The sequence below is a fragment of the Apostichopus japonicus genome, chromosome 14 (genome assembly GCF_037975245.1).
Source record: "Apostichopus japonicus isolate 1M-3 chromosome 14, ASM3797524v1, whole genome shotgun sequence".
NCBI lineage: Eukaryota > Metazoa > Echinodermata > Holothuroidea > Aspidochirotida > Stichopodidae > Apostichopus > Apostichopus japonicus.
Window position 1 is genome coordinate 6,678,263 of NC_092574.1, and position 25,909 is coordinate 6,704,171.

General features: G+C 38.8%; 1 protein-coding gene and 1 non-coding gene across 4 annotated transcripts in view; both read left to right on the top strand.

The window, feature by feature from the left end:
* Positions 1 to 25,909, top strand: part of LOC139979800 (protocadherin-9-like) — a 45,455-nt gene extending 19,546 nt beyond the window's left edge. For 2 of the 3 annotated variants that reach the window (XM_071990916.1, XM_071990915.1), the window contains exons 2-4: positions 8,633 to 11,561; positions 19,070 to 19,343; positions 22,548 to 25,909. In XM_071990916.1, coding sequence (XP_071847017.1) covers positions 8,718 to 11,561; positions 19,070 to 19,343; positions 22,548 to 23,266 — 3,837 coding nt within the window. In that variant the 5' untranslated portion in view covers positions 8,633 to 8,717 and the 3' untranslated portion in view covers positions 23,267 to 25,909. Of the gene's footprint in view, positions 1 to 8,632; positions 11,562 to 19,069; positions 19,344 to 20,231; positions 20,264 to 22,547 lie in introns of all 3 variants that reach the window. The other variant, XM_071990918.1, reaches the window with a different exon arrangement.
* On the top strand, positions 17,217 to 17,288 carry Trnay-aua (transfer RNA tyrosine (anticodon AUA)). Its single transcript has one exon. It is a non-coding gene; the product is annotated as a tRNA-Tyr (tRNA).

Genomic DNA, 25,909 nt, shown 5'->3' on the forward strand with positions numbered 1-25,909 from the left:
ATCAAACTGCGCCAAAGTTCAATACAGCTTTGAAATGCAGCTTTTGGTCAAGACAAATTGGTGGGGACACGGTATATCATGTCCCCACCACTGAAAAAGTTGGTGGGAACGCGTCCCGCTGTCCCCACCAGGATCTGCGCCCACACAACACAATACATAGTCATTGAGTCGTTGCAATATTCATGACTTAGTCTTGACTTGAAACGGTTGCTTGGACATAGTTTAAATTCTTTTAAATTTTAATACTTCGATGAATACGAACTGACACAAAAACGTTGATATGTTCTATTGATCTTAGTTGTGTTGATGACAATCATATCTTTAGCACATCTCAAAGTGGTGGAGTGTCTGAATTCATACTATAGTAAGCTATCTTTGTTAATGTGTGAGCGCGTGCGTATGCTATAGTGTTTACAAGTGGGCGTATGACCACTGCGGTCTAGTCTTAATGTTAATTCCACGGGGGTGTTTTCCCCTCTTGACATGAACTCACACAAGTTGATGACTGTGTGTATTCCTATATAGCTCAGTAAGAGTGCCCGGGAATAGTTTGTTATAAATGTTGTCTAAGGTCAGTACTGGGAAAGATATTACAACTTTATGAACGCGGTATATGTTAAGTTACACTTTGTAAAAAGATAAACCATATTGCGGCTAATAGTATACAAGAAGCTTCTTCTTTCCGTTTACAATGTCAACTTTTCTTTGCCGTCAACATGTAATTTATCCCTGTAGGGTGATAACTTACTGAGTATGTAAAGTGGGAAATAATTCAAAAGCTCTTTGTTCTCGTTAAAAAGGAAAGATTGAAAGTTTCAAAAAAACGCAGAATCTCATTCAGTATTTTAGGCTTAATAAGTCTTTCAGATTCGTCTAATGGTTTAACCAGACGATGGCACTTTTTTTTCATGAAAGCTCACTTATCGAATTTGTATACCTAGAACGGGAAGGAAAAGAAATACAATAGGAGAAATATTATACCCAGTACGCATGTGCATTCAGTTTGAAATAAATCGCCCACTGATATATATATATATATACTTTGATAATTCCGGGTTTAGTCGCCATGCCGTGCCATGCCATGTCATGCTATACAATGCTATGACATGCCATGCAATGTCATGTCATGCTATGCAATACCATGCCATACCATGCTATACAATACTATGACATGACATGACATGACATGCCATGCTATACAATACCATTCCATACCATGCCATGATATGCCATGCCATGCCATGCCACGCCATACCATGCCAAACCATACCATGCCATACGGTACCATGCCAAACCATGCCATTCCATACCGTGATGGGACTATTATAGCGTTACAACTTTCAAATTTGATAGATAGCAGAGAATCTGGTGAGAATGTAAGTGAATGTAAGTGAATGTAAGAGAATGTAAAAGTGAAGCAAAACATAACTAAATAAATATTTTAAGGGAAGACTGACTGCCCTTGCTCAATTTATGTCGCCATGCCAACTTGTGAAAACAGAGATATTCACAAAACACAGAGAACAACATGCAACAGATACCTCCCAAGGAAATGATGAGATATTTACGTTTTAATTCATTTTCAAAATTGTGTACATTTTAGTATAGCCTATCTGTTAGTTTCTGTGGAAATATTAGCGCATGTAGGCTTGGCCCCTATCATAATAACTTTGGAACGGAGATTAACATATCACTGCAGCGGTAAAGCTTTTAAACCTATTCAGTAGACTGGATAGCATATTTGCTTATACCTTTGTCAAGTTTGAAATAATAGTCACTGCTTGAATACGCGGCTTTTGTTTGATTTTACAGTCTAAGTCTGTTCCGGCTGCCAAACGCAAACACTTAGACCAAAAAATAAACTTCATTTGTCTGCAAAGACGACAATAATTCTGGTATTCCTTGACTTAATTTCGGTTCCTCACCCGGTAAATCAAACTGTTGAACTGCAGCATGCAAACAAAATCTGGAAAATGCCAAATGGTTGAATATGAACGTTTGAAAAACAAGTTGCGGAACTACTAGTTTACGGAAAAGAAGTCTGTACTTGTTGCTTGGTTTATCAGTACTGGCGTGAAATTTTAGCACACTTGAAATTGATAGGAGGCCCCCCCCCCCTCCCCCATAGAGGCTCTGGTCCTCCAAGTTATTCACACTGAGAATTATTAAATAAACTATGTATAGTTTAGTATCAAAGATTGGATAACTACTTTTAGTGTGACAGTAAAAAGTATATTTTCTTATGCAAATTTTAGGATGGGTGACCATTATCTGACATTTAGCATATTTAGCAACACTGTTGACCTACAACTGTGATTATAACAATTAAGTTGCCCTATATTTGTCGTCAATAGAATGTATTTCACACACGAGCCAATGATTATCAATTTTATAACGTTGGTTATTACTAATTTTTTGTTGTTGGAAGGGATGAAATCAACGGGGGGTTACCTGTAGGTGGTCTATCGTGTATTCATTGGAAGGGATCAAGTCCATGTGGTGATTGTCATGGTCGACATGGAAGTTGTCAAACTATTGTTGTTTTCGTTTTATTGCGGCCAATTTGAGTTTGCGAACAATTGAACAGGTACAATAATAGCCGTGTACCTCATTGACCATTACAAGTTTAATCTTGCAACAGGTAAAACTCTATACTACATATTAGAGTTGTGTTTCGCGAGAGTGGCTATTAGGTGACACCAGGGAGTTTGTTAACTCCCTGGTGTTACAGCAGCTAATATGACAAAGCATAAATTTTGTAGCTTACGTCACACTGAGTTACCTTATTAGAAACCAACAGTTACAGTTCGACGGGAAAGGGTCAAAGTTTATGCCCCGTTAGGTTTCTTTATCTATAGGTTTAATTCCTATCTTTTGGTGGCAGAATGCTGGGCATGACATATAGCCGTCTACAACGTACTTAACATGCGAGGTAGTATCTACGCAGGAGGGGGGGGGGGGCTCAGTCGATTCAATGGATGCACATTTACCTCTAACAGCGGTTATAGTTAACAGAGATTACTACAAAAGAATCAATTTCTCTCGTAATGCAGATATAATATTTCCTGAAAGACCATGCACTACGCATATCTGCATATGCTTAGGTAATATTTTAAAACAGAGAATGGATGCTTTCGAATTGGGTCAGTGTATTGAATAACTAGCTGGGTGTTATTTGTCTGAATTAGCCTTTTACCTGTATCATAACTTAAGCTTCACAGATCTTACTGCAAGCATAACTGGTTAGCATGTATACTGAAGAAGTTGGTATTGGTTGCCCCAATGAAACCGATACCAACAATTTTTCAGATGCTGAGAAGGAAATGGGGGAGGGGGAGGGGGGGGGGAGTAGGAACGGCCTGCTTTACAGTTAGGGTTGACCATGCTATTTTGTATTTCCGTTTTATGGTCACTGTATTCAGTTCCACTATATGAACGCATGTACGCTGTAGCCCAAACCGTTACGGTCGACCATGTTGTGAGCGAAAAGTTGAAAAGTCCTTGAACATCCATCTGATGAATACACTTGACTTAGAAACAAAGATTCGGGCAACATGCTCGGTGTTTTACCTTAGCTATAAACGCAGATTAGAGACAGACTGTGACCTTCAGTGTATGTAGTATATATATATATATATATATATATATATATATATATATATATATATATATATATATATATATATATATATATATATATATATGCATATATATATATATATGCATATATATATATATATGCATATATATATATATACATATATATATATATATATATATATGTATATATATATATATATATATATATATATATATATATATATATTTATATATGCGCACATCATCATGCATAGCCTATTGCCCTTTTAATCAATGTCGAAACCGCCGAGCAGTAAATTCCAACCGGCAGATGACATTGGCTAAAAAGAATGAAAAAACAGTCGCTTTTGAAGCAAACCATTAACACATTTTCATCACCGATGCATCTGTGGTTGCCATGTGACGAAAAAAAAGGCGAAAATATCTGCCCTCTTCATAAATCGAAAATAAACTTATAATTCTCAAATGAAAAGAAATAAAAATAATAAACAAATCGAGTGGTATGTGACCATGGGACCGAGGTCAAGTATATACGGAAGCTGAAAAGTGCCATCAACATACGAACAACTTTGCCCCAAAAGTTGACATTTGTCAGTAAATTCTTTAGATAACAAGATAATATCTTATCAAAAATCAGAAAAATGTTGGAATGCTCAGTTGCCTTAACTGAGCAATTCAACATTTTTTCTGCAAATTTTTCAATTGTTCACTTCATTCCATCTGAGCAATTGAACAATTTTCTGTAAAATGTTGAATTGACAACTTATCGTATCTCGTCAATTCAACATTTTGTCTGCAAAATGTTTAATTGTTCACTTCATTCCAACTGAGAATTGAACAATTTTTTGCAAAATGTTTAATTGACAAATTATCGTATCTCGTCAACTCAACATTTGTCTGCAAAATGTTCAATTGTTCACTTCATTCCATCTGAGCAATTGAACAATTTTCTGCAAAATGTTGGCTTATTGGGGCAAAGATTTCTTATGTTGATGGCACTTTTAAGCTTCCGTAAGTATAATCCCAACCAAACCTGCAAATGGGGAGGAGAAAGCCCGTCATCTTGTTTGTAGTGGAAGTTTGAATTCGAAAGTGAAGTCAAATGATTTGGTGAAAATGTTTTCAACTGCATATGCAGCGGAATATACCCGCGTAATGTGTAACAGACATGTACGGTACGCCGCGTAATGTGTAACAGTGTGATGCCCCGTAATGGAAGTACCGGATTGTATAACAAACATTTCTGAAGTTTAATCGCTGGTCTCTACGACAAGAGCCAGGTCGGACCACGGTGACAATTATACCACCTGTCCTCCTTTTCTTTGAATATACATATATTCTAATTAGTATAGAAGCATACTTTCCCTGGCCTTTTCTTAATTTGTACCGCGTAGACACGCCGGGCTGTAGTCCCTCTGATCCCTCCTGTCCGGCCTGGTCATGATAAACGCAATTCACATACGTATAGAAGCATAAAAATTAACTGATTATTTAGTGTAAACCTTCTCCTAACCAAAGATGATCCTAGGTCAGATATGACTAGGCCAGTATACTGTTTTGACGCACAATGGAGTATACAGGCTTATATAGGCTACATAGTGGATGCAAAGTTATAACGTAGTAACAGCATGTATACGGTAGGATACTGTGTAACGTATCACATCCTGCACTATAGTAACATTGGATATCCACTGAATGTGATGCCCATTATCATATTACATGGATTCGATTGGACGTAATGTAAACAGGGCATACGATTGGTAACTTTTATCAATCGTTCAGAATGAAATTCAATGATCAATTAGATTAATTTGTCGTTCTTTCAAACTTGGAACGAATTTTTCGCCGAGTGACAACAATTTCCCCCCCACCCCTCCCCACCCACCTTCACCTCATGTTCACACAAGTTTCTCATGGCAACACTACTAGCTGTACGCATGTATGCGTGAACCTCCGCCGTTGCATTGATCAAAGAAGCTTCCATCTGATGCTATAAAAGATTTTTAACGTAAACCCATATCTCACTGGTGACAGTGGGAACTTCTTGAACAATATACCGTTACCACTGGTGTATGTTACCATATCTCATTCAAAATTGAGTAATAAATAACAGGTTTTAGCTTATTTCCCATACCCTGCATTTGTTCCATAATTTCAGTCGAAAAAGAAAAGCGAATGATAAGAATAGGATTGATAAGAGAACGAAAGAGAGAAAGCAACTGATCAGGATTTATCTACAAGTTCGGCTCTTTTTTTTGCAGGTACGGGAGTGGTCCGTGTGTAATTAATTACCCTTTACTTCATCGACGAAAGTTAGAGAGCGCTACCTTATCTGATGGTGTGCATTCACGTACTATAGCTTCTCATCCCATAAGCCTTATAATAATTGCCATGAAGACCCACTAATTTGTTTCTGCGACAAAATCTGTTGCAAAAATGTGTTTGATTTCCTTATAGCATTTCAGTAACAGCATTTAGCATGGTATACCTCGTGTCTGTATAGATTTGATGTTTGTGTGTTCTAGTTCTTCTTCAAAACTTAAATGGGTTTTCATCTGGTTACATTTTACTGCCGTTGAGTGTTAATATTTCTGACGCATTTGGTGGAGAGGTTTATTTAAATAAATTTAAAAAAAAAATATTAAAAAATATGAAAGTAGGGATGGATGAATGGATGGACGAAAGAATGAATGAATGACTTTTCAGATGATGTGAGAGATGAAAACAATATACATAATGTATGCTAATTTCGCATCGTCCATAGGTCAACAATGTTTTTGTGTGTAAAAGATGTACGACGATTTCTTATCACATAAACTTCTAATGATATGATAGATTAAAAAAAAATAGGTGTGATAATTGTTTTTCCAAGCAACAGGTACGGTAGATAAGTTATACTGCGAAATAAATATAGATTGATAACGTGGAAACGAATATAACACTTGCACTGAAAATAAAGTTTCTCATAATATGATGATATGTTGTACTATAGCAGCAGACACTTTTGATTTAATTTTCGCATCCAGCCGTAAAGGAATATAAACGTTATCATGTAAGAGAAATCATGTTTTGGTTAAAAAAATTAGGCAGTCATAAGGGTTTGAAATTTCACCCGCGGTTCCTCCTATAGGTGAACAATGTCATGATGTGAGCGGTAGCTGTACAGCTACACGTAGACCCGTGTATAGCACGAAGTTGCTTGTTGCAATATCCTAGTTTCATCATTGTTCTCGGTTAAAAGCGGATAGGTCTCAACAGATGGAGAACCGGTCTAACACTGACGGTACAATATTATTTTACAGGGGTGTTGTCAGTAGCATGGGGTAGACATGGTTTTCGTAACTTGCTTCCTTACCTTCGTCAGATCTCTTGTTGCGGTATTGCACACGGATGTCACGTACTTAAAACCCCGGGGAAGATACAATTTAATGTACACCTGTGAAATGATCTGTCGAATTTGCTACTGCACTACTCATTGCCCCTTCGTGACCCAATTGATTGTCTGTCGCCCTTTTGTAACCCACCTTGGCCTAAATGTATGTTATTTTAACTTTCAGTAAATTAAACTACTCAAAGCCGTATGGCGGGGATGGTCTGAAATATGTGGCTTGCAGGCCAGTCCGGTCTTACCCTTCAATCGGTTTCTCGTCTCCGTATGACTGATTTATGTCAGTAAGTTCACCAAGATCAAGAGGGCTTTTGATTTTCATTTGTCACGGTCACAAATCGTTGAAATGTGTCCTCGCAAAGAGCCATCCCATTTTGGAATGTATACATGTGCAAGATACCACATCTTCCATGAGTAAATGATTTAACTCTTTGTTATAAATTTGACACATGTTAATACAATGTAATAAAATAATAGTATCACCAGTCCACTTAACGTCACGATAGATACGAGAGACTTAAAACTTCCAAAAAGGAATTACAATTTCCAATAGGAGAATGAAAGTTCACCTTATTCATGAACCTATTGGATTCATGTTGCTGTATTCCATTTGACTGATCTGCTGGTATAATAATCTAAGAGACAGATAGTTAGCTATCAGAGAGACAGAAACGGCTCCAAACAGCCCAGAAGTGGTCTTAGGCTCTCCAGAATTCGACCGATCAGTTTATCGTCCATACAAAAAGGTTACGTGAAGGTAGTGGTCAGTTATGATTAAAGGCATTGAAGACTCGCCCCAAACCGCGTGCGGCCATCTGAAAAATTTAACTTTCCGTTGCTTGCAAGTAACGTTTTGTTCGTGTCGCTACAAAATGCAGACAGTACAGTAATGAAACGTGATACTTTGTTATCTTTAGCTGGACCTAAGATGTCCATGGCTGCATTGTTTGTACACAGTGCTGTGGGTATTGACCGTAGCTGTATGTACTGACTATACACTAGTGTCTAATTACCGATGGTAGCAAGCTGTGTGTGTGTGTTTTCTGCGATCGATGGTGGTGTCTAACAGTTCTGTTACACCTCATTCGAAACTAGGTCAGATTACCGGCATTAGACGTTTCTTTTGCGCGAGTCTTCGCACCCTATAAGGCGTCATGTCCCACGTTATAGCTAGGCAATCGGTGCAAATTGTTACCTACAAACTGTTATGTTACACACACACACACACATACAAAAAGGAAAGAAAGATGATGATCAAGTTGCTACCTGGTGGGACACACGGTCTTAAATAGTTCCCAGTGTATATTTAAATCTTAATAAAGGTCCCATGATGGAATTTTGTAATATGGCGAAAGGGTGGGTTTTTCGCAAAAATCGTTGTCTTGAACTGAACAACCTAATTGTGAATCAAGTGCAGCATCAATTGAAAAGAACTAATCAACATATCGAGGATAAACAAACACCTTACAAAAAGAGTCAAACCGTGAATTCTGAAGGAAATTCAGCAGATGTATAGCACTTTTTTCATAATAAGCAGCGCGAACATTCTCGATTGAAAATGCGATATTTTTATTTTGAGCGTTCATACACCTTCGAAAAACACAGTTATTTTCATAATTTTGTGTAATTGTTTTTATCTTTCAGACTACACATTGGCTGACTAAGCAATCGAACCTCTGGACCATTCTTTTTGTGCAATACTACACGCGTCTTAACCACAGACCTCAAGATGGATAAGGCCAGATATTCTGGATGCCTTTTGACATCAGTGATCCTTTGTCTCTTCTTTCGATGGACTAATGGTGATTTGACGTTTGATCTTCCAGAGGAATCACCAGCAGGTTACTTAGTCGGTAACGTCGCCGCTGGTATGGAATTTGAAGGGAATCCAGACATTCGTTTTCAATTTGCCTCAATTTTAAGACCAAACGAGACATTTTTCTCACTAGACAATCTGTTAGGGGAGCTAAGGACTGTCAAAATCATAGATCGTGAATTACAGTGTCCGGATCAACGAGCCGATTCCTACTGTCAAAAAACGCTACAAGTCTTGATTCGAGACGGTGCCAGTGTCAACGTCATAAACGTTTACGTCAATATCCTCGACATAAATGATCACACTCCATCCTTTAGCGACAACATTATCAATCTCGCTATATCGGAGTCCGTCAGTCCAGGGACCCAGTTCCCGTTAGAACTCGCCACTGATCCTGACGTAGGTAACAATACTATCCAATCTTATCGATTATCCGACGACTACGATGGTTTATTCGAACTACTAGTCATTCAGTTCCCAGATGGCACAATCGTCAACGTTCAACTAAAGGTAACTGCTGGACTTGATAGAGAATTTCGAGCCAGTTACGCTTTTTATCTAGAGGCATCGGATAATGGGGTATCTAAAAAAGTTGGATCGGCTTTGCTTAATGTCACCGTCTTGGATGCTAACGATCATTCACCAAAGTTTCTACAGAGCCAGTACTCTGTCGACATTCCGGAGGATTGGGGTGTCGGCAACTCCATCTTAACCGTTCAAGCAACCGACGATGACACGGGGTCGAACGGAAAAGTGGTCTACTCGTTTGCTCCCAGCGTCCCTTCAAGCGCAAGAGCTCTGTTTGAGATTGATCGGAACTCGGGTACCATCAAAACTATTGGGAAATTGGACTATGAATCTAAGCAAGTGTTCCAACTGAGCATACAAGCGACCAATGATGTTACCAACCCGATTCCAGATTTCTCTTTCGTCACCGTCAACATCATCGACGTAAATGATAACAAGCCGGTAATGACCGTCACTCCTTTAGATGGGGAGGGACGGCAAGCTAACCTGTCGGAGCTCTCTCCTCCAGGAACACACGTAGCATTCATAACGGTATCAGACATCGATACCGACTTGAACGGTGAAGTATCCGTATCGTTGCTGTTCCATTTTGATAATTTTACTCTCGTAGAAGAGCGACCAGGACAGTATTTTGTCAAAACCGTTTCGTACCTCGACCGCGAGGAAATCAGTATCTTTAACATAACTGTGATGGCCCAAGATCATGGAAATCCTGCTCGATTCACTCGCAAGAAGTTGGTAGTCTTTGTGGAAGATGTCAATGACAATTATCCGTACTTTGTATCGGATCATCTTCACGCTTCAATTCGGGAAAATAATGAAGTTGAAGACACTGTGACAACTATCGTTGCCTTTGACGACGACGACGGCATGAATTCAAACATTATTTTCGAAATGATTGGTGGTGAAGATCTGTTCTTCGTCAATCCGATCACAGGAGTGCTTAGAGCAGACGTGGTCTTTGATCGAGAAAATATATCGACATCTACGTTTGTGGTAGAAGCCTGCGATCAAGGTGTCCCCGTCTTGTGCGCCAACACTACCGTTACGGTCGACATTGTTGACGAGAACGACAATTCTCCTGTCTTTGTACAGGATCTTTACGAAGTTGAGCTTTCAGAAAACAATAAAGTCAGTGACCTCATTGGAATAGTTGAAGCACTCGACCCAGATTCCGGTAGCAATGCAGAGATATCGTACACCCTGAAACACCCCAAATTTCGCATTTCAAAATTTTCCGGTAGTATTTATGCTCAAGAAATGCTCGATTATGAAGAACAGCGGATGCATTCTTTCGTAGTCACTGCCACTGACGGCGGCAGCCCTGGTAGGACCGGAGAGACCCGTGTCGTAGTGACGCTGTTGGATGAAAATGATAACTCGCCTCGCGTCGTCTTTCCAGACGATAGGGACAACGTACGATTTATCCCACTTGATGCAGAGCCGGGATTTCCCGTCGCTCAGATTGAAAGCTACGACCCAGATGGCGGACGAAATGCTATGTTATCATTCGAAATCGAAAGTGGCAACATATTTGGTTCATTTGGGATCCGATCGAATGGAAAAGTAGTAACAGCTAAGCGCTTTAAAGATTTTGAAGAGCGGGTTTTCAATATTTCTATCAGAGTGACCGATGGTGGAATACAACCACTATCAAAAGTTGCTACTCTGCATGTCGCAGTCGCTGATCGAGCATTCAACGAATCTCTGCCGCCATCGAATTTCACGGAACGATTCAATCGAACCATCTTTAATTTTCACTTAGTCACGTTACCTCCACAAGATAAACTAGTAGTGGCTGATTGGTTGATGGTGATAGTCATTTCGTTAGCAGGGCTGGCAATCTTCCTTTTAATCATTTTCCTTCTGTTAGCATCCAGTCGGTGTCGAAAGACAGAAAAGCCTAAACGTCAGTATTCAGTCCCCAACAGTCGGGACAAACTGTACGTCAATAGCCCCGCTCGAAGCACCGCTTCCGATGTTCAATCCAAATGTTCCGATATCGATTCGGTGCAACCATCAATTGCTACCTCTCATTCATCGATACCATCAAAAAATATTATAAAGTGGCGACAACAGGCTCAACAACACCAAGCTGTTGGAAGAGAAGGCCGTAACGATCTACGTCTCGGGAATCAGAAGATGTCAACATTCGGGAGTAACTCGGATATTAACACCGGTAGCACTGCATCGATCAATTCTAGGAGGACCCCGGATCCAGATCAAGAAGTAAGTGATGGTAACTTTTATCAGCCTTTGGCTTCATGACATAACATGTGCAAAGTATATATATCTAGTATAAACATAAATATCTATTTCATACCACTTACTATACATTCATTATATAGATATAGATAGATAGATAGTTAGACAGTCAGACATACAGACAGATGGACAGACATACAAACAGATAGAAAGAAAGATATACAGACAGACAGATAGACAGACAGACAGATATATATATATATATATATATAGATATGTGCGCGTGTATATATAAAAGTATATATATATATATATATGTATACATCTATACATCTATATATCTATATATATATATATATATATATATATATATATATATATATATATATATATATATAAATATTCGTTCACGAGAGTTTCATCGTTGTTTTAAAATAAGTATATACTCTCTCAGATATATATGCATGGTATTGTACTTGTTGGTGCTTGAAAGTATTTCCTGATAGGTATTCGATACCCTACCCAATCTCGTGCACAGGAATTTCAAAATAACAAGTTCAACCAGCCAGGTAACTATACACACCATTCAAAAATTGAAGAACCCAAATAGCTTGCATTCAAAGTCTGTCAGCTGATTCAACGTCGGTAACAGAGTCCTATAGTGATCCGTTCTGCCTCGGGATAAAAGACCATAGAAAACTAAAGCAATCATAACAATAGCCTTGTGAAGCTTTTGTTCCTACCATTCAAATCGGCCAAAAACATATTTGTCCCCTGCAGAAGGTTATGTTGCATACCAAGCCGATGACTTTTTAATTTTTGAACCAAAAGTTGAAAACTCATAAAGATGGGACCGGGGTGGGGTGCACGGGGCTTTGCTTCTTTCCCCTTTCTACCTCGTGCACGGCATACTTCTAGTTACCGCAACCTAACAGGAAATAACAGCATGACCGTGTTTTAAAGCATGACTTTCGAATTGTTCTGGTATATAATAAGTCTTTGTAAATATTTCACTTTTCGATCATTTTACCTGCAGTTTAAGAAATGATTATGCTCTACACACACACGCACAAAGTGCACATTGTCTGTAAGGGTATCAATGCGTTCCTCAACAAAACGTCTTTAATTATAAATTGTAGGACCGAAATTATATCTTTCAAATAGACTATATTGTGAAACATAATGTCAGCTCCCCCAAATCACTCTTATCCGAATACCAAGGTGAGGGTAGTGGGAGGGGGTGGGGTGGCGGTTGATTGTGGTCATTCTCCTGCTATATACGTACTGTATACTATGCTGCCCATATAAGCCAATACATAATTTATATAGGCCTAGCTACTGACAAAAACTTAAAGCAAGGCAGTCTTCTGAGTAAAATTTTGATAGAATAAAATTGTTGCTTCTCATGTCTCATATTTACAGCCACTAAAGTGTAATAATACCATTATTTACAATCCGTAGGATGAAACAAAAGTTTCGTCATAATTTGCGGCTTCGCACTAATCCCATTGACACACGCATGAGTGGATCTGTTTGGAAATGAATTATACTGTTTCGCGGATTTGGTAATGAATGTATTCAACGATAATACATATATATATATATTCAACCTGTTTCGTTCCTCTTCACTAGAGGGCCTGTACTCCTTTTTTTAGTAAATGAAAGGGTGGGTGACTTTAGGCTGAAGGTTAGTCACGATATAGTTGAGTCCAACAATAAAGAAAATGTTGAGTGCTTATGGTGCTTTTATAGCTATTTCGGTTTTCAAGATGTTCACATTTTAAAATATACTTAATCTCATGAGTGTTCCTTTAAGGTGATGACGTCAGCTCTTCATAAGAGGTTTTCACTGTTAATGTTAAAGTCCATTGCTAAGTTCTCATTGCGCAAACGAAACATATTGTGACAACTTCGTGTGAAAAGCAGATCACCCTTGCATTACCAAAACACCAGTTTCCCTTAACAATTCGTAATACATTATAAACATGTAATTCGAGGACATAAAAGTGTTATCTTTCCCCACTGAATTTTGTGTTGCATCTAAGAAACTGGCCTAATGGTTTGCGCATTAGACTATATAGTCCAGTCACTCTAATTGATGAACCTCAGCTGCTTTTTTAACGGTCATATACCTCAAAAATTAAAAGTGGTTTAGAAATACAAAACTTGGAGGGATAGTTGCATTGTTTGTTAAGGTATTCTACAACAGATGTCAAAATTAATTTTACGCCTTAATTAAGGCATCCTTCTCAGTCCCAATCGAGACTTCCCTGCGAGAGAGAGGAGGGACTCTATTCCTCCATATAATAGGCCTATACCTATTCCACGAAATGGTTATGTAATTAATCGAAAATAATGAAAACTCATTTATACCGTATTCCAAGTACGCAGTAAAATAATAACGAAGAGTCAGTGGACACGACAAAAAGGCATTGTTGTTAAATTATTGCATGTATTTGGAAATGGGATGAAATAGCCGATTCATACAGAGATGACAGCAACTACTGTAAATTTTAAAGTTTTGTACCCACAGTAAAAACTGGATTGTGCAGCTGACAAATCTGATAGTTCGGAATTAAGGAGGAAGGGAGGGATGGAGGGGGCGGGGGAGGAAAGGAGGGATAGGGATGGGGAACGGAAGGTTAGGAAGGGGTATAATCATCCATTTACTTTGATATTAAACATGGACGTTTTGCAAAGATAAGGTCACCTCCACAAGTTTTGGGACATTCCACTAAGTTTTGTTTGGGTCGATTTGTTTGTTTTTCCAAACCGAAAGCCTACCAGCTGCTAACGCTGATAGAAATTGATAATCTCTCGTCCTGTGGTTGTTGAGATTCTCCCTTACCATGGCATAGACCGAACAATGATCGGGGTACCACGTCCCATCATACCGTCCTCCCTGATGACCACTAAACACAGATCATCGTAGATCGATAACTTCAAGAAAGTCATGAACTCAAACAAACATCGTCGAGGATTTAGTAGGAATTTGGTCAGAAACACCTGTTCGAAAATGTTGAGGTCAAAATGTGAGACAGGGATTCAAGCGACGCGGGAATACCGCAGCGACACGCGTAACGCTATGCGGGGGTATTCACACAAGCAAGATGGAACTTTAAAAAGGAAAAATTGGATACCGTTTGTCGAAAGATGATGGTTTTGACTTAAAACTGAGTTTAACTTTATATGGGTGGAAAAAGGTGAGAAAAGAGGTGAAATGGGTGTGAAAGGTGATTGAAAGGGTGATACGTTGGTATTCCATGGTTTACAATAAATTAAATATTTGTGTAATAAAATCGATAAAATTGTAGGAACAAGTTTTTAAATTTAAGGGGTTGAAGCGGTAGCTTTGAAAGAAACCAAGAGAGGAGAGGGGGAAAAGATACAAATTTCTTCCAACTAATGTTCTATGTATTTTTGAAAATATTATTTTGAAAAAAAAAATCACCTGAACTGTATGTCATTTTGGACATAACACTTTGAAATAAAAAAATAATAATAACAAAAATAAAATAAATAAGTTACAAACTGATTGAGGAAAGTTTTTTGAATTTGTGAATTTCCATTCCATCATTACTTACTACTTCTAATATTGTTAATGAGTAAGATAAGAGTAACAAAAAACATTATCATCTGCTATTGATCGCTTATTCCACTGACGTTTATATTGAAACTCAAATCGCTTAGATCGAAGTTTATATCCGTGTAGTCTTATGATAGATAAATTGAAGTTCAACCAAAATATGACATCACATGTTAACTGGCTTATCGGGTTGTTTATACGAAAACAACTTGTAGAGAATTTCTAGTCCATCTGTTTTGCTGAAAGTTATAGACAATGTATAAGTAACTATGTTGGTATTTGATTAAGGAGACTAACTGGCTGGCTACGATACAAGCTAATTGTTAAGAACAGATGGCCCTCTTAATTACCTTATTAAATGACCTAGCTGACTGAATCGAAAGAGAAGTAAACAGAAATCAATACAGTTAGTCCGTCCGTGCATGGGAAGGTTTATATAAGGAGCTTTGCCTATAATATAGTAGTAATATAGCATGTAGGCGTATAGGCGTCTCAGCGAATACGATGAATAATATAGGCTATACATATATAAACACACTGCATATGTCAAAAGCCTATACTATAAGAGCGTGCACTTTATAAGTTCGACAAGTTGGTCCGGCCTACCGTATAAAGTTGTGGGATGGTGGGGATGGGATGGTGGGGGATTATAAATTCCCAAGACTTATTCGACTGAATGAAAGAAAAATACCCGATTGAGGGTGGAGGAGAGGGATACCTCCCATCCCCAGTGGCGGCGCGCCTCGACTTAGAAAATCCGTATATGTGTATATTTAAAGACGGGCTCGCGTACAAGAATTCGGCGGCGCTGTTTGTCACTCACCGAAAAAGTGTTGTGCCAGTCACAAAAACCCGGATGTTAATTAAAGTACACACGGGTATACTACAGTACTTTATCAAGTTCTGAAGTTACAACGCTGTGCTGCTCGTGTGTGGGGCTCCGACACCCATAAGGTATACACATGCACTTCATCGAACGTAGTTACATGATCACCATATCTAAGGAAATCGACATCAAGTGCCTTTATAAACACGTGGACCATTTTGTAGGAGCTGTACAACCTTACAGATATAATAATCTTACAGTTATTATAATCATTTGGTTTAGGCTCTGGCTGCATTTCGGCACGTCGTTTCTGTTTTCGGTGAACAAAAGATACGAGAATAGAAAAGTAATTAGTTTTACTTGGCCTAATTAGTAAATTACTCATTCGTTGCCTTCTTATCATCTTGGTTGTAACTACTGACTCTTTTGCACCACATAACTCTTTAACTATGTATACAGACAGTAATTGGCCAACATCACGAAGAGCTTTTACATGGCCAATGTTTGTAGATATCGATTTTGGGTGAAACCACTGTCAGGTGATGATGGAAGGCTGCGGTTTGTATAGTTCGATTTGTTGGTAAAACTTTGTTAATAATCCATTTATCAATAGCCTAGAAACTGGTGTAGTAAGGCTTGTCGCGAAGGGGGATCAAAACTGTGACGCATGAAAATTTATTCACCTATCAATTTACGAGTCAGTATACTTCACAGCGTGTAAAAATGCCATTGAAATTAGTCTTTGAATTTTACTAGTTTTTGTTTTAGTTTTAGGCAAATATGTCACCAAAAAAGAACTAGTATTTGTTCGATACAGGTCAGTGGCGTAGGAAGGTACTTTTGAGTGGGGGGGGGGGCTGAAGACTGAAGGCCGACCTGGGGGAGGGGTTTAAGGGGAGGGGGTGTCCCCATCCCCTTTGGATTATTTTGCATTTCCAGGTGGCCTCAGATGCAATTTGGTGCAATATAGCACACTTCAACACCCACTCCATTTGTAAACTTAATTTTGTATTTTCACCTGGCCTTAGATGCGAATTGGTGCTCCAAATGAGATTTTTTTTCTCATTTAGAAATGAAAAAGGGGTTTTCTGACTTGCGAACCGGGGGGGGGGCGGAATGATACTTCCGCCCCTCCACATTTTTCACTGGGGGGGCTGGCGCCCCCCAGCCCCCCCCCCCGGTTCCTACGCCCTTGATACAGGTGACAAAAGCCTACAGTGGAATTACGACCTTCCTTACCGGTTTCGAACCTCTGGACATACAATCAGCGTCCATAGCCTAGTGGTTAGGGTGTCCGCCTATACAGCGGGAGGCCCGGGTTCGAATCCCGGTGGAGGCTGGAAGTTTTTCACTGTTCTGGATTTTCCAACTCACTACAAATTCAACTATATATAAATATAGATATATATATAAATCATTCTAGCGGCAACCCTGACCTGTCGATCTTCTTTAGTTCGAGATAAGTCGAAAGTACGAAAGCTTTGGGAATTTGGGTGAATCGAAGCGAAACTAAGGGAAGTTCATGGGAAATTGACAAGGTCTCTGTGTTGCAACACCTTCTACGGCGTGAAATATAGCATAGTAGGCAGGTCGAGTTTGTACCCACAACACGACTATTTTATAGGTTAGGCGTGAAGTACCTGATGAAAGAAAATGTCGGTTCTTTGATTACCATATAGGTTTGATCTCCCAATTCATTGAACCACTCTCATTTCACCATATATCCAATATTTGAAATGGGCTGTCAAACATGTTTTAGCTCGCCGTAACTTGGGAAGGAAAGTTTTTTATCCCCAGTAGAAACAAAGAATTGAAGAATCGCAAATTTGGTTGGCTGTTCCGGGGTTTCCTTTACTACTCCCGAAGGACGTTGGCTAAATTTACGCCGGGTGTACTTTCACGTCGGATTTGAATAGCTGTCCCGACTCCGTCAGTCCTCAGTGTTATAGTATCTTAAGTACTATTCTAAAATGAGAATTCTTACATCCAATTATCCACATCTATAATTCGATGGCAAATATCCTTATCATAATTCTTGTTTCTGAAGGATATATAAATGCAAAGGATTTGCATCTTTCTGAACTAATATTAATAGTCCACTGAAAAGGTGAATACATTGCATATCACCAAACCAGCTAAAATGTGTGCAATTCATATTATGGTAGGCCGCGCTAGGCCTACACACTCCTATATAAGTTTACTGAAGCTTTCGTCAACCACATGCAGTGAAATCAACTCGTCTTCCAGTAGCGCATACTCGGTATCAATTTAATCGAGGTGCACCCTTTTGTTCAAGATTAATATCTAGAAGAAGAACACCTCCGAGAGCTTTTAGCCACCTATATGTATTGTGTTAGCCAACTTAAATAAATATTACGCAATCAATTTTTAGAAGCATAGTTGAGACTAGTAATTAAGGTGATTTTTTTTTCCAGCACTTTTAGTTACGAGGTATATACACTCCTACTCATTGTGTACCTTGACAGCGTTTGGACGCCCAATGAAGTATTGTTAGAATGACCGTGGACGTATTTGGCACCTAATTGGCCAGCGATAAACACTCTCGAATTCATGGCAGTGGACCTATCAACATTTATTAACGGATTAATCTGAATATTCCCCTGGTGCATAATTCTAATTCTATTATGTGGTTGACCACTTAATCTTTTAAGTATCAAACGTGACCTCTGCGTCTTCTTTTAGGGTTTGGCCTTGATTTATTTATATATATAAGGATGGAATGAGTATGTATATATATATATATATATATATATATATATATATATATATATATATATATATATATATATATATATATATATATATATATATATATATAAACATGTATACACACACATTCATATGGGTGTGATTGTAAGGGGGTTGGGGCGTTTAGGGGGGGGGGGTTGTGAGGTGTATTCGGTTGGAGGAGGAAACTAATATATTACAACCATTAATTATTCCCTTTGATCTAGTCTTTTTTTCAGTGCTCCGGGCAGCACAGTTTCGCCAAGCGTACAGTGTACAATATATAATACAATACCATTACCATGGCAACTATTATTTCATCGATCAGAGAACCAATTGTTTGAACTTGTCTTCATACTTTGCCGCCAACAGGTACAACGACTTCTTGACAAGCTTCGTCAGACCACCTCCGAGATTACGAGTGATCATTCATCGGAAGGTGACGGTAGAAGCAGCAGTCACGATAGCGGAAACGGCGGTGACAGTGATCGCGATACTAAAGATGTATCAACATCTACGATACACGGTGGTTCAACGACAGTGCCAAGGGGATTCACTAAACAGCTTGGCATGCCACTCGCTGATCAGGATGTCTCCAAGAGGTCCACCTCTATGCCAATGATTTCTTTAATAGGATCCAATAGAAGTGAGTGTAGCCTAACATTCTCTCTGGTAGCCTAACCACCACTTTGGTAGCCTAGTGTAATGAAGTTTAAGTTTCTATTCTGAGTCTTGAATTAAAGAGTACCTACCCCCTCTAAATGAACAATTAAACAATACTGTAACATTTATAGCATTGCTTATATAAGCACTGCAGAATAATATGATTGTTGCCACCGTCGCTCCCAACACCTCACCCCCCCCCCCTCCACCAAAAAAACAAAACAATAAAGTCAAAGTTAGACATAAAACTCGACGTTATTTATGTTGTAACGTACCAGCTTGTTTTCGAGCTTATATAAATAAACATGCATTTTGTCACGTGGTTTCCCATCCCATCTATGACAAAAGGTAGATCTTCAATGAACTCTAAAATGTGACACTGATATTTTAGATTACTGAAATAAATATCTCGATTTCTTAAAGAAAGAAAGAGAACGTGGGTTCTTGATATCTCCGTATCTGAATTGTTAGATATTAAAAAAAATATCCCCCCCCCCCTTCCAAAATAAACCCGCCGAGTTAATTGGCCTAAAGTAACACGAGTAAGCGATTTTTGTCAAGAAACTGTATTAAAGTAAAGTTGTGACTATATAGTTGCAACCCTGTTGAGAAGAGTAGGAAGCCAATACAAAAGTGAGCCGTGCAGATTCTACAGAGGCCCAGAGTGGACGTTGAAAACATACTTGTTCAACTTAAACCGTAAATATAGATGTTGCAATAAAGGTTAATGGCTTATTTCATGCCCTAAGTAATACACGATTAGTGATGTACAGCAATTTTTATACATTAATAGGATCATTTGATAAATAATCGAATTGATTGCAAGCCTATACTGACTTACAAAAAAATATACGTTCATTACTCACTTCAGCCGTTCGATTTCAAATGAATACATGAAACAAGGTATGACTTTGTATAGTTATTTTCTTCGCAGTCTCTTTGCATGCCTCCCCCCCCCCCCAGCCCCACAACCATTATTAACATGAATAACACAAAGTTCACCTATAACGACCTCAACCTTTTTAGCCGCATTCCGTGACCTAGTTTTAACTTTCTCTGCTTTTAGTTTGGAATGACTTTGCAATGTTTTGTTGCTTTCGAGTTGTAAAGATTCGTTGTGGAGTGTATATAATTCGACAGTCTTGTCTAACCTATTGAACTCATATTTTGTCAATCCTCTCTAACCATTTTTCGATGGTCTTCTTTGTATGACTTCTCCACCATATGAATGGTCCCATATCGGGATTAGACTGTAGCCTATAGCCCTATACCACCAACATTACAAAGAGTGAAAATACGATACGGTAGGGCAATTCGTCGAGCAAAATGTGTTGTCTGGCGTTTATATTGAGGCTTTATGAATTCATAGTTATAGGCAAACAACTTTCCTATACATGATGCAATGTTTTACTATATCAACCATGCTCTGGATATGAGAAAGGCCATTCGGAAAGTGTATCATGTGTTAGACCAATCAAGGAAGGTACAATCGAATTATCATTATTATCGCAGGTCAAGTATTAAATTTATGCCTTTTATACCTTTTATACCTGCCATAATTATCAGCTGCTTATAAAAAACAAACAGTCAACACGAACATCAAAAACAGACGCATAGGAGGGGTGATGAGGAGAGGGAGGGATTGAGGAGTGGTTTTTGGTCGGGGGGGGGGGGGGGAGGAGACATGCCTTTCGCACAAGAAATCATTATAAATTACGCCATTACAAACGTTTGGTATCAGCTGTACGATACGGAATAGTCATGTTAGCAGTTCTTTTTATGGGGGTGGAGTGGTTTCTAGGAGGGTCGGGTTTTTTGGAGAGAGGGGTGGATAGGAAGTCGAATGACGTTGTATCCAAATATTTTCGGCTCAAATTGTCTATAAATCTCGACATTGCTGTTAAAAATCAATGTCTTAAAAATGTTACTCCCTGGCCAGCTTCACCTCGGTTATGAACGTTTGTTTGTGAGTAATCGTATAAAGCTAACTGTAAAGCTGTACAATGCAAGCATATGCATAGGATGTATTCATAACAAACGTATAGTCTATGTCATTTGCAACCTTGTGTAGAAAAAGGTTAACGATTAACGCAGTGATCCTCTGATAATATTTGTTTGCCTGCATGGCTGTCTTTTACAACCGGTTCTTAGCCAGGATTACATGTAATCCACAGTTTTGTTGTGTCCCATACACGGTGGCAAAAATAATTAATATGCTTGCGAATAGGAAGTATATTATACATACATTGGCGTGGCTCCCACCCGCTACTCTCCCTCCCACCCTGCCCTCTCCACTCCCCTCTCCCCCCCCCTCCCCTGGCTATGAACCTGGCTTGTAACCTACAGTATACGAAAACTGACCCTTTTTGCTAACATTGACAGAGTTCACTTGTTTACTAACTGCGTCTACTATAGTGTTTTATATGTTTCAAATAAACTGATACCATGTGCAGGGTATCGAAACCCGAGGTACAGCTCTTGTTGTTTACAGAAACACTCGTAAATAACCACGCTATTGAAAACGTAGTGGCACATTTATTACGTATGCCTAATTCATTTGAACTGTTTCCTCCCCAACTCCACTCACGCCCCCAATATATAAACTGATTTATACAATTGCAACAATTTGATTGATCAAAGCGAAATTCTTCACTTATACCCGCCTACGAAATATATTTATGAAGTGATGAGGGACCTCTTGTTGTACACTATTTAAACAAGAAAGTATTGTGTCTGGATTGCATGAATATACAGTTCCGTGTATTGCACAAGAGTCAGTGCAGTTGTACAGCTTCACTATACAGTACCATCTCAGCTAAGTCTTTAGTCTGCGTGGGGGGGGGGGGGGAGTGGCGCTGGGGGACAATATTTTCCAAATATTCTTCTAAAGCTTTGTAAACTATAGATATCATCTTTCATCTGATTCTTGACGAAACAATGGTCAATTGTTATAAAACTACAAACGGCATTCTTGATCTGGCAGTCCTGCAATATGAGACTTAACGTCGATGGAGGTTCATAGCTTGAAACGACGTACCGCAACATTGGGAGCTCCTGTGGTCAAAGCAAGGTCTAAAAGAAAGACATTAAAGATCGCTTTCCCCTTCTATTTAGAAAAATGGTCACTATACGACTTCTATCACGTTCTAAAATTCTAAATTTCATTTTCATTTTTACTTTGCTACAGAAAATTCTCCTGACTTTCAGAAAGGACCAAGGTGTACCCCTGAATGTAGCTCATTTGGTCACAGTGAACATTGTTGGTCATCTCACAATCCCCAAGGTGTGTCCAAGTCTAAGTCGGTATCTTTCTCACCGTATCCAGATGAGTACGAGATCAAAGATAGAAATGACAACCGCGTGGAAGATAGAAGGTCAACCCCGAGTTACGGCGTCGGTCGATCGGAAGCTGCAGTATTACTCAACAGGATCAGGCAGTCGCCGACGACCTCCTATGCTGAGTCGACAAATAGCGACCCTGGGCGATATGATCGGTCGTACGAAGACTCTAGAAAGCCAGTCAATGCAGCTAATCTGTCTCCAATTCGAGAACATCCGGAAGAAAGGAGAAACAGACAAAGACGACATTCAAATAAGAGAAGGACTCAAGGGGATAGAGCGTTACATACACGGGCGTCTAGACTAACAGGACGTTTAGGTCATAGTCGGGACCGACCCGAGGACACAGAGACATTCGCACTACATAACAGGACGCCCTCTACTGGTAGTTATGAAGGTGGGGCCGATTCGGTTTCACATTCGTCGGTCGATTCGATCAAAGTGCGCCCTCCCGCGCCTTACCTCGACGTCGTCGATTCAGACGATGAATATTCAGATCACCACGTCGATAAACGCTGCATGGAAAGTACGGACGACATGGACGGAACGTATAGGGATTGGGTATGAATCGATTAAAATAGCCGACGCCAGTGTGACGATGATACAGCAGCTAATTGGATGATGAAGATAGCTCGTGTGCGCCGATAGCTCTGTCATGAAGCATCTGTGTCTATACAGATAGATTTGAGCATCATTACGGCCGAGAGTCAATGTTAAATGCTATTGGCGGCAAAGAACATATTGAAAAGCCTATTTGCCTCGTTTGTTATTACAACAGAAGGGAGCATTTACCGGATGTTCGCTAATGGAATCGATGGGTCTTTTTTGTTACGGTTTTGAAAACCTGAAACTGGGCAACAAAACGATGCAAACGAAAAACAAAGAGAGTGAAAAAGGAGCAACGAAACTCAGAGAATTGACAAGAAGTCTGTTTTAATGAACCGCCAAGTGAACAGCAAGCTGCTATTTTAGCATAAGATACTACACAAAGTTATGAAAAGTATACCTTCCAATACAGGCTCTGACTCTCCGAGTTACTTCCAAAATAATGTGGGATATTAATTTAGACAAGAAAAACATGTCTAGGGTGAGCTACAATTCTTTGAGTTCAGCAGTTATAATTGCTTCCTCCGGTTTGATTATAAGTGACCATTGTTCCACTCTCTAGCATATTTGGGGCCAGTGTATATTGATGACATTTACTTATGACCCCCATGCTCTCATTAGTACAATAAATGCCGTAGTCAACATATTACCTAACAATTGGAGAAACTGTGTTAAATATGGATAACTCCTGACTGAATCAGACCGCGACGTTATTGGCGCCAAATAATGTGAGAGACATTTGGACAGGAATAAACCTGTGGATAGTTCAACGTTAAATTCGACGTGTACGTAACCACTATAGCTTTTCGTATATACGTATATATGCTTATAAACTTGATATCTAGGGTTGTGATGGAAAAAATATGGGTATTATTTCAATCTAATAATCCAGATCTTTATGATCTTAATGTGTCAGTAAATTCGGTCATCTTTATTCTTGTTTATAACATTTCATTATCAGTTGCATAAAGTTACATTTTGTAATCCATCTCACTAGATCATGGGGATCGAGACGGTCCATATATACGATATCGGTTTCAATATCCAGCAAAATGTTAATTTGTTCGTAATTATGATAAAAGTTCATTCACACAATTCAAGTAGAATTTGGTTTTTATATACTAATGAGCAATACCGTATAGCTACCAAAGAAAGTTTGTAACATGATCTGCTTTTAGTCTGTGTGTGCAAATATATATATGTCCTATGCAACCAAGGCGTGCCTTTTATACGTACAGACTTTCAGACGATAATAAAGTTGATGCGCGCCATTAACTAATTAATAAATAACAAATATATACAGGTACTTTTTACTGTGTATATATTTGCATATAAACACCGGCATGCATTGCGCTATGAGATGCACAGAAATGTAAGCCCTATATACTTTGTCAATGCTGAGGCAACTATCTAAGTTAGAAAACTTTACATGTTATAATGCTATACTGGCTACATAACCGTTTTGCCCCTCACATCATGTGTTTATCAAACAATGAAGCAACACAACCGTGGCGGAAAAGGGCCTAGCTGTTCGCCAAAGCTGTCAAATTTCCCACATCAAGTTTCTGACAGAAGTGTTTGCGCTAATATTGGCCATTTTCTTTGATCAGTGATTTGAAAAAGTAGGCCTAATAACAAATGTGATAACGGAATATTTAGGGTTATCACTCGAAACAGTGACAGTGACAGTATGTATACATATGTGTGCTCGTAACTTTCACTTAAATTAGAACATTCAAATTATTTTATAGCTGCAACCGTGCATGCGTATCACACCATGACGGTGTTAATAACATATACATGCATGCTCATGTTTTAACACACTATCCCTGTTTACATCATATATGTAGTCACAACAGTGACTACATTGGAACTCAGTTCCGCTAAAATTATCCATACACTGGAAAAAAGGTGCCTTTTATCGATATTGCCTGAATGAAATTCTTCCATAAACGGCATGTACTTCCCTCCTTGCATGTATTTTGAAGTTGACGGTCTTATGTTAGGATGTACTGTGTAAGATACAATCACGTGAGAGATAAACCTATAGTCCTCTCCTTGTTGCTATGATAACAGGCATGCAATTCTTAACGTATGTACATGTGCTAAGAATGTGTAATAGCCTATATGTTGAACCAAATAATTTCTAACGTGATGATATCGTTGATTGAAACCGATTTTCTTCTTCATTAAATGTCGTTTGCAGCTTTAATTATGCATATTTGTAATCATATTTGAATTGTTTGGCTTCCCCCCTCCATTTTATGTAACATGAAAACGAAAATATTATACCCTACGCGGTTATTTGAAGTACACATTTGTTTTGTAAATATATTTATGACATTTATAATCAAATAAAATCGTTATAATTGAAGGCTGCCATCTATAAAACGAGGCACGTGGAAAGGTCAATTAGTCCCTGTTTCAAAATTTGCGTTGTGAAGAGGACACGCATGTTTATCGTTCAATATAAGTTCAATATGTCTACCACTAGCAAAATGGAGACGAGGTATTCTCAGTTATATTCAAGGACGTTCACATGACTTTGAAGAAATGTAAATTTAACTGAAATAGGCCTTCTCTTTTATAGAGGCGGGAGGAGGA